This window comes from Cyprinodon variegatus, unplaced genomic scaffold (genome assembly GCF_000732505.1).
Source record: "Cyprinodon variegatus isolate N-32 unplaced genomic scaffold, C_variegatus-1.0 Scaffold475, whole genome shotgun sequence".
Classification (NCBI taxonomy): domain Eukaryota; kingdom Metazoa; phylum Chordata; class Actinopteri; order Cyprinodontiformes; family Cyprinodontidae; genus Cyprinodon; species Cyprinodon variegatus.
In genome coordinates, this window is record NW_015150928.1 from 655,873 (window position 1) to 665,414 (window position 9,542).

At 36.4% G+C, this 9,542-nt stretch overlaps 1 protein-coding gene across 1 annotated transcript; it reads left to right on the forward strand.

Annotated features, from left to right (window-relative positions):
* Positions 1 to 4,903: 4,903 nt before the first annotated feature.
* Positions 4,904 to 7,126, forward strand: LOC107094283 (calcium-binding protein 5-like). The gene is made up of 7 exons (XM_015389815.1): positions 4,904 to 4,940; positions 5,102 to 5,151; positions 5,457 to 5,487; positions 6,330 to 6,473; positions 6,603 to 6,712; positions 6,799 to 6,946; positions 7,029 to 7,126. Exons 1-7 carry the CDS (start codon positions 4,904 to 4,906, stop codon positions 7,055 to 7,057), a joined length of 549 nt encoding a protein of 182 aa, XP_015245301.1. The 3' UTR covers positions 7,058 to 7,126.
* The last annotated feature ends 2,416 nt before the right edge of the window (positions 7,127 to 9,542 follow it).

Below are 9,542 nucleotides of genomic sequence, written 5' to 3' on the forward strand. Positions count from 1 at the left end.
CAGCACCTTGTTGAATCTATGCCACGAAGAATTGAGGCAGTTCTGAAGGCAAAAGGGGGTCCAACCCGTTACTGGCATGGGGTACCTAATAAAATGGCCGGTGAGTGTATATATATTTATATAGCAACAATTTACAACACATGTCATCTCAAAGCACTTTACAATTCAACCAGATCATACAGTCAAATTGATTAAAAGTTTTCTATCTAAGGAAAACCAGTTAATCAAAGCCACTTCCTGAGAGGTGAACCCGGAGGTGAGCAGCTGCCATTCTGTAAATTCTAAGCAATTTCTCTGATCTGAGTAAGATTACGGTACAATTTCTATTATAATCTGTTGTCATGTCTCCTGGTTATTTCTTACATATAAGTTATAAAGTGTTATTCAAAGAGTTTTTTTGTCAGAGTGATCTCTTTTCAGGGTAAGGAACTGAAGAGATATTGCTTCAATGTGCATACACAGAGCCTATCTTTAACACAATTCAACCAGATCATACAGTGAAATTGATTAAAAGTGTTGATTGCATCGACTCATTGACTCTAAGGCATTCCATCAGAATAGCATGCTTGTAGCGACAGTGGAGAGGAAAAACTCCCTTTTAACAGGAAGAAATGTCCTGCAGAACCTGTCTCAGTGTGAGTTGCCATCTGCTGAGGCAGAATGGAGTTCAAGGAGACAGAAGCAGAGATACAGAAAGAAGCAGAGATACAAAAGGCAACTGTCAACCAGGCAGCCGCGTCAAGGAAACACACAGCCAGGCAGACAAGCTCCAGTACATTATATAGCTCAATTAAACGAAGACTGGTCCTCCTTAAATCATTTATATCTCTTACTTATGACTCACAGCTAATGAAAGCATGACATAAAGGAGTAGTAAAGTACTTTAGACAAAGAGGAAATAAAGGCTTAATGAAAATAATCTTAAATGCCTGCTCGAAAACTTTTTTATTTCTAAAGTTGCTTTAATCTAGCCTCATTGCAAGTACATTCTAGTTAATTGAAATAAATAAATATGAAGACTAACATGTGCAATGGCCAGAATGCTGCCTATTCTTTGTTCACACAGTCTTTAATAAGCACATCTTTATAGTATAACACAACAAAATGTAAACTGCTCCTAATCCTTCCATCGGATGGCCGAATGGACCCCTGCACCATCAGCTCTTACAACTGCGCTCACACTTTTGTCTGTGTGCCCCAGACAAGCTTTGGCTACAACGTAGCTTGCCACCATCAGTGTGTGAACGTGTGAATGCCTGAGTGTAGCGCTTTGAGTCCCCTGACGAAAAAACAAAAAAGCAACAAAAAGCTAAATAGGTGCACTATAATTCAAAGTCATTTAACACAAATATCCGGTCGTAAATCCATCCATATTCCAATGCGTTCTGTATTTTGGAAAAACAGATTATTATGTAATGCTTACCAAGAAGGAATAAAATGCTATACCGCTAAGCTGTTGCATAATGGAAAACATCATCATTTATTAATTTACTGTGAATAACTCTGTGATTACCTCTGTGACTAGTTAGGGAGATTTAAAGGTAATTCCTTGCTGGATATTCCCAGCTGTCAAAATGATTTGATGGGAAATTATCTCAGACACACGTCAGCATAATAACACATATGACATGTTTGGATTATAGCATGTTTATGTAATCCACAAGGTGTAATCTGTATGTTTTCTTTTTCTTTTTTTCCTGAATTTCAGCAGATAGGGCTTGCACAAAAAACATAAGAGCATCTCAATTTACTTTGACATGCTGAGCCGTTCACCAGCCTGTGATACACCCCAATATCCAAACAGCTGCTGTAAAGTTTCCTCCTTTCCTTTAAATAGTAAAATATTCTTTTTAAAACCTCTATAATCCATTTTTTTTTTAGTTAAGAATTTTTATATGATGTAACTGTCCATCATATGCTCCTGTCTGACCTATCACTGCTTCCCTTATTCCCTGAATTAAACTGATACTAAACCATTTTACCACCCAGTTGAATCCCTCCCTTCTCCTAAGTTTTCTGTCACCCATACCTTCAACCCTGTTTCACAGACATCTTTCCACAGCTGGGGATTTGGCCTTGCATAACCTTCTAAACTGGCCCACTGCAAAGAAAAAAAAAAAGCAGATAATAAACCGTTATTAGTGTCCGTCTGCATGGCACACCACATTAAGCTTCTTATGCAAACAGATTTCAGAGGAATTTACATAACAGAAGAGGCAGGCAGAAAAGGGAAGACGTTCGCTTCAGACGACTTGCAAACCATCGTGACTCTGCGAGTCAGAGTCTTAGCTCAGACAGGTTGCCGTTAACATGTCCACTGCAGGGCATGCTGTCTGACCCTGAGATGTGAGGAATAAACAGTAACTCAAACCTCACAGATACTGTGGCAGATTAGTGTACAATAGGATAAAACCATGTCAGGACCTATAAACCTTTAATACATCCAAGATCTGGTTTACATTATTGTCTCTAAGAGGACACCATATGGAGAAGAACCACATATGCTTTTGTTGATTTGTTGTGACACATTTCGAAGGAAACATGTACATTTAAAGGCTTTAGACATTTAGAATGTGTACAAACCTAAACAATCATAATGCCGTGATAGGTCTTTGAGTTTTCATTATCCTGTGTGTTTGTGTTTAGTTACGTCTTGCTTTTGGTATGCTCTGAGTTTTTTTTCACATTTTTTCCATTTCCATCCATAAAGTATAAAGGACTGTTAAACAATTAGAGGAAATATTAATCTAGGGTTGAACAATGGAATAAACCAGAAAAGAGTAATGAGAACCAGTCTGCTCAAATGCAGAGTCAGTTGCAGAAGGAAAAAGGGAAGTGAGAATTAAAAACCTATCAACCGGGTTGAAAATAAGATAAGCAGAGATGGAAAAAATACATTACAACTAAATATGAGAATTAATTATAAAACTAAAACCAAAAGCATGATTTTTAAGGGTAGGCTTAAAACTTTCCTTTTTGATAAAACTTATAGTTAGAGAGGCTCAGGTCATCCTGAGCTATTTCTATAGTTATGCTGCTATAGGCTTAGACGTCTGGAGGACATAGGGACCCCTATTTCATCATTCTGCTTCACTCTATCTCTATTCTCCCACTCTGCAGAATTTCTTAGTTCAATCTCTAATGTTATGCTCTCTGCTTTTTCACATAGTAGCTTCACCTCGTCTGTTCCTGTTTGGCTGCAATCAACACCTTTGTTTATAGATGTTCGAGATCAGCCTGTTTTTCAGTGTAGTCCTGTTTCTCTGACTGTGACAGGCTGGACGTGCTCTCTTCATCCTCTGACATGGGAGTTGGCACAGAGCTTGTCTGCCTGGCTTTGTGTTTCCTGGACAGGGCCGCCTTTTACAGTTGCTCTTTGTATCTCTGCTTATGTCTCCTTGAACCACAGTCGGCAGATGGCGGCTCACACTGAGCCTGGTTCTGCTGGATGTTTCTTCCTTTTAAAAGAGAGTTTTTCCTCTCTTCTGTCGCTACAAGCATGCCTAGTGTGAGGGAGTGAATCAACTGGTTTTCCTTAGAAAGAAAACTTTAGAAATCAATTTGACTGTATGATCTGGTGAACTGTAAAGTGCCTTGAGATGACGTGTTGTGAATTGCCGCTATAGAGTTAAACTGAATTGATCTGATACCAAGTAAACACAGGGCAAGTGTCTCTCACCGTAAAATGTTTATTTATTTCATATTTCATATTTATGTTCATTCATATGTTCATCAACAAACTGCAACACAAATATGAATGTAAATCAAATCTAAATCTATTTTTAGGTGGAGAACTGATAAACTACAGAAAAACAAACGTTCAACAAGTACTTTTTGGAGCTAGTTTTTTTTTCTTAAAAAAAAATAAATTATCAAAGCACAATAAATGTATTCAAAGAAATGAGAGAATAATTCCCAGAAGCCTGAATGTGAGCCAGTCTCTCTGTGCAGAACAACTGAAAACACAGCATAGGGGGGTTGTGCATAATCCCACATCACACTGGGACAGAGCAGTCCTGCTTGTGTCATTTTGAAGAAACAGAAGCAGTGCATAAAACAGTGAATCTAAAAATAAAGTATGAATCTTACCATGACGGTATTGATCAGATACTGACATCAACTTGGTTTTGATATCAGTAATTTGAATTGATCCGCCTACCTCTACCCTGCATTAATAATGTTTAAATTAAACCTGTGTGCTACAGATTAACAATCTATAGTACCAGGGAACTCTATAAGTACGAAGTTTTATGTTGAACTTCTGTGTTACAGGATGGATTTATTGTTTTACAGTTTTACTAGATAAGCTTCTAGAATATAAAAGCAGGTGTTTTAATCAGCTGTCTCTGAAAAGAGTCAAACTTATTATACAGGTTATCAAATTAAATGTTTTAGAATCCGAAAAAAAAAGGAAACTTTAAAGCAATCTCATTCTGGATTGCTTCAAACATTTAGGTACATTTTGAGTTCAATAGCAGCAGAAGCTAACTTAATCTGTGTGGTTTACATTTATTACTAAATAAAACCAGTTTGAAAAACTCATAGCAGATAAATTACAGGCGTATTCCTTTGTCATTCCTATTTTCTCACCATTCAGACATTTAATAAAGCAGGCTATGGAAATCAAGGCATTATTTTTGCTCCTGTTTTCCTCAATAAATGCCACTGACTCCTCCCCCATATCCTCATACATTCATAGATCCCTGGATGCAGCCAAACCCCAGCTCACACAAACTCCTGAGCATCAGCATCAGCAGGCCAGACAGCTCAGGGCGCTGCACATTGAAACGCAAAGCTGTCTTGGCTGAAGAAGGACGGCTCCGAGTCTAAGAGGAGAAGTGGGAAGGAGAAGAAGGACACCGCTGCTCAGCAGGTGTCAGCTCAAGCCGAGGCTTCATGTGAGATGCGATTAATTGATGAGCAGAAATCACCAGAGGAAGGTGAGACACTCATTTCAATGTTTTTGCAAACTTACAGTTTGATAAAATGATCATCATCCTTAATTTTAACTTCTAGAAATATTATGAAAAGTTATAATATGTTTCAAATAGGTTAACTTACTTTAACATATTAACATATCTTTCTGAAATTCCTCCCACAGAAATGAGCTTTGGTGCAGCATGCATTTTCTTGCGAGGAGGCAAGAACATTGTAAGTAAAAAATTATATACATATTTTTTTTGTTTGCTGCTCTTTATGATTGCAAACATCTGCAAAAGGGCTTGCTGGATTATAACCCAGAGTGTTTTGAACAGACACAGAAAATCTGCATCTGCCTTCAGATTTTCAGTGAAGTCTAAATGGTGTTTTTTAATCCTGAATTGCAAATTTTTAGGATTTGTTGGTAAATTTTGTTTTTGAATGTGCTGCGGCGAAAAGTTTATTGAATTACATACTAAATTGTTGTTAAGAGTGGATTTTGTTTTACTTAGTTTGATTTCATTTTTTTTATGCAGTCAAGAGAGCTGGCTGAGGATGAAATTGATGGTAAGTCTAGAAGTTATTGCTTCTCACTTTTTTAAATCATAAAATGCTACAGTCTGAACTTTGTGGCTAATTTCTGATTTTAATTTCCTAAAAGTGTTTGATATGCTGCGACAGTTTAATTGATTCTACTTTCTCTTTAGAAACTATGATATAGAAACATAAGAGCACCACATTCAAATGAGTTTTTAGTCTTCCTTCTTAGCATTTAACTTTTTGAAACAAAAACAAAATGAATGTTGTTACCAAACTGTATTTAACCAGTAAATATATTAATTACCAAGGAGGGCAGTTCAGAACGTTTAATCCTCAGAGAATATAGACTCTTCCCTTGAAAATATTTTGAAGTCTAGCAGGTTCGAACACTGACAGGTTGAAATTTCAAAAGGAAAAATTAAGCAATTTAACTGTGCTCTGCTCAGCCTTCCTGTTATCTGGTTAAAGTCTTGCTCTCTCTAGCTCTCTTATATCCAGAAATGAAGCATAGATCCTATAAAGTTCAGAAAAATCCAGCATATGTTCAAATATCTTCTCATTTTACTGTGCTACTTTGTTTAAACTGACAATAGCAAACACTGAGTCTTTTTCCTTCAGTAACAGCCCAATAAAGAGGTCTTTAGGGTGACAGAATAAAGCTTAGGTGTGGAGTGGTTACTAATCAGAATCAAATAAGTTTTACAATTTTGCACAGGGTTTACGGCATTTCTTTTTATCTGTAGGAATTATTGCCTTTTCTCACTCTCTTGAAGCATAAGTGAACCACAGTGATGTAATGTCTGTTTTCTCTCTTCAAGCCCTGAATTTTTGAAATTCACACCCTTTTCTGTGTGTTTGCACACCTGCAGAGCTTCGAGATGCGTTCAATGAATTTGACAAAGACAAGGATGGTCTAATCAGCTGTAAGGATCTGGGGAACCTGATGAGAACAATGGGATACATGCCCACTGAGATGGAGCTGATCGAACTCAGCCAGAACATCAACATGAACCGTGAGTCCCCGTTAAATCTTAATGGAAATATTCTTAGTCGGTAGATGAAACACATAGTATGTTTGGGTTATATGGAGGGAAATGAAACACATAAATCTGAAAAGGTTGTTAAAACTCATTCCTCTGCAGTTGGAGGTAGTGTCGACTTTGAGGACTTTGTAGAACTGATGGCCCCGAAGCTCCTGGCAGAGACCGCCGGGATGATTGGTGTGAAGGAGCTGAAAGACGCATTTAAAGAGGTGGAACAAACAAAAAAAGAATGACCAGAAAGTCTTTTTACTTTAAGCATCTCTCTAAGCATTAGTCCTCTTCGCTGCTCTTTTAGTTCGACATGGACGGCGACGGAGAGATCACAACAGAGGAGTTGCGGGCAGCTATGAACAAGCTGATGGGAGAGCACATGAGTCGCAGGGAGATCGACGCCATCGTGAAAGAGGCAGATGATAATGGAGATGGGACTGTAGATTTTGAAGGTACATTAGCATGATTTCACTTTGCCTAAATGTTATCCATGCAGGGCTTTAGATGATTAAACCTTTTTGCTCTCCCTTCCAGAGTTTGTCAGAATGATGTCTGGCCAGTGAGCTTCAACAACTGGAAGAAGATTTCACTTTACGATGAACCTGCACTAACGGCGACTTTGAAGATCTCTCATCAGCCAGAAATTTTACAACTTTCAGGATAAACGAAAGAAAGCAACAGTTAATTCAGCACTGAAAATAAAACCTTATTAACCTTTTCTTAAAGAGGATTCTATGCAAACTAGTGCACAAACATTGACATTTATAATGAATGTAGTAGAATTGAACAGATGGCAAACAGTTAAAAATGTTTTGTTTTGTATGCATGCTGTAAGTTATTTTTGATTGGTTTGCTGAAATATTATTTTGGAAATAAAGATATTACTGATAAAAATATGTCTGATTAATGGCTTATTCTCCTAATGTAAAACATACATTTGTTAACATTGATTTAGACACCAACATATACAGTTTGAAAGCTGAATCTGATAAAATACTGCACATTTTATGAACATTTAAACATAACACTTGTTGGTTGTGCTACAAACATGATATTATATTGTATTGACTTATTTTAAGCTAAGAAAGTTGTTTGAAAATTAAAATAAAATCTCCTCTTAATAAAATTAAGAGGAGAAATTTATTCTAGAAATGGTAGATTGGTCTATTATTTACGACTCAAAATCATAATGAATATAACAAAAACATAATCTGTCTGCAACTGTGTGGCAGAGTCTGGATAAAGGGCTGCAGACATTTTCAGTAACAGAGGATAAAGGAAGGGAAGGATTTTAGGAAACCTGCTCCATTAATGCAGTTTTCAGCTGGATTTAAAGATAAAACTCAGCAGAGAAGAAGAGATTACTGTGAAGACTGGTTTAATGAATCAAAATCTGAAATCTTCCCAGGAATTCATGAAACACGTGATGCTAAACTTAAAAGGGGAGAATCTTCAAACAGGACAAAACATATTAAGACGCCTGAGATTGCAATAAAGGAAACATTTGATGGGATTTTTTTTTAGTGTCCAAAAAACTAATACATGATCCATTCTTTAACCTGTATAAATATGATATGTCTGTTTCTGTAAGTCTGCCTTAAAAATAGCATGAGAACATGAGACAGGCATGAAAACGTATCATTTAATTGAGGTGGATGTATTGAACTCTATATGTGACTAAATACCTAGAAGAAAACAGGTTGCTTGATCTTGTTCATGTCTCCAGTCTGAATGATAATTTGAGAATTTAAGGTTACAAACAAAGCTGCATGAGGTTTGTCTTTTAACCACTCAAAGAGGTAACATGTTTTGAACACCTGCTGCTAGAAAACAGCAATATCCATTGACCTTTAATGCAGTGGTATCTATGGAAACTGATTTTTCAGTTATGCCTGTTCTGTCCAACCATCACAAGCACATACTTGTGGAGTTTGCCAAACTCCACAAGTCTAAAAGTCAATGAAGCTTTTCTACATCAAACTCTCTAGGACGGTTGTGTGTAAAGCAAAGAATGAATATGAGGGAAAGCCCCATACCTGTTGTTAAGCCTGGTGGAGGACCAGTGATGCTGCGGGATCGTTTATCTTCCAAAAATCATGAAAACCTTCTTAAAGTGCAAGACATCATACAGTACTTGAAATTCTAATGGTTTAATATCTAGACTCTGCAGTAACATAAACATGTGCCACCGCTGCATGTTTTAGCAGGATAATCATTCTATAGAATATAACCAAACCATTTTTGAAATGGTTCGTTAGACACTAGACAGAGCCCTGTTATTACAGAAACAAGGCTCAGGACTGCAGAGGAACTTGGATAATTGAAGAAAAATGGTACGAGTTTGAAAATATACCATAATAGGATATAAATAGGTTTCAAGACTAAATTTCTTTATAATGGTTACCCATAAAGGAGAAGAGTATTCCTTTAAAAATGTTGGTAGAATAAAAAAAAAAAAGAAAACAAATTCAATTTAGACCAACAAGTTCCACAAAAAATAAAAGTAAATAATTACCGTAAAAATCTTCAGGAAATTTTTTTTTTCCATTTTCATTTTCTAGAAATGTGTTTTAATAAAAGAAAACCTCAGGTTTGAAATTGATCGGAAAATGAATTCCAGATCAGCAACACTAACATTTCCCACTCTAATTGGTTCTGTGTTTCTTTCGTGTCATTTTGACATAACTTCTTCTATTAATGGTCTTTATGCTGCATTCAATCTGGATTTTAAATAATAAAATTACCACCAAGACTTTTCTACAAAAAACAAGGCAACCAAAACTTAGCAAAACACGTGACTGGTTGGTTTTATGACCAGAACTTTTTATACGCCTAACTTTATATTCAGAATTATTTTGAGATGATTATGTGTGCAAAAAAACAAGCAAACATGATTCATATAACACTTCTATTGTTTATTAATGAGCTACTTGAATAGAGTTTCTTTGAAAGTTAGGTCCAAGTTTTTAAGGTTTGATTGCCTATAATTTCCTTCTACTGTTTTTAATTCATTTATTTTTATCAGGTTTAGGTTGGAACACTTGCTGG

Coding starts and splice junctions, on each gene's coding strand:
- LOC107094283 (XM_015389815.1), top strand. CDS start 4,904: ATGCGATTAATTGATGAGCAGAAATCACCAGAGGAAG. Junction 4,941..5,101: donor GCAGAAATCACCAGAGGAAG/GTGAGACACTCA, acceptor TTCCTCCCACAG/AAATGAGCTTTGGTGCAGCA. Junction 5,152..5,456: donor TGCGAGGAGGCAAGAACATT/GTAAGTAAAAAA, acceptor TTTTTTATGCAG/TCAAGAGAGCTGGCTGAGGA.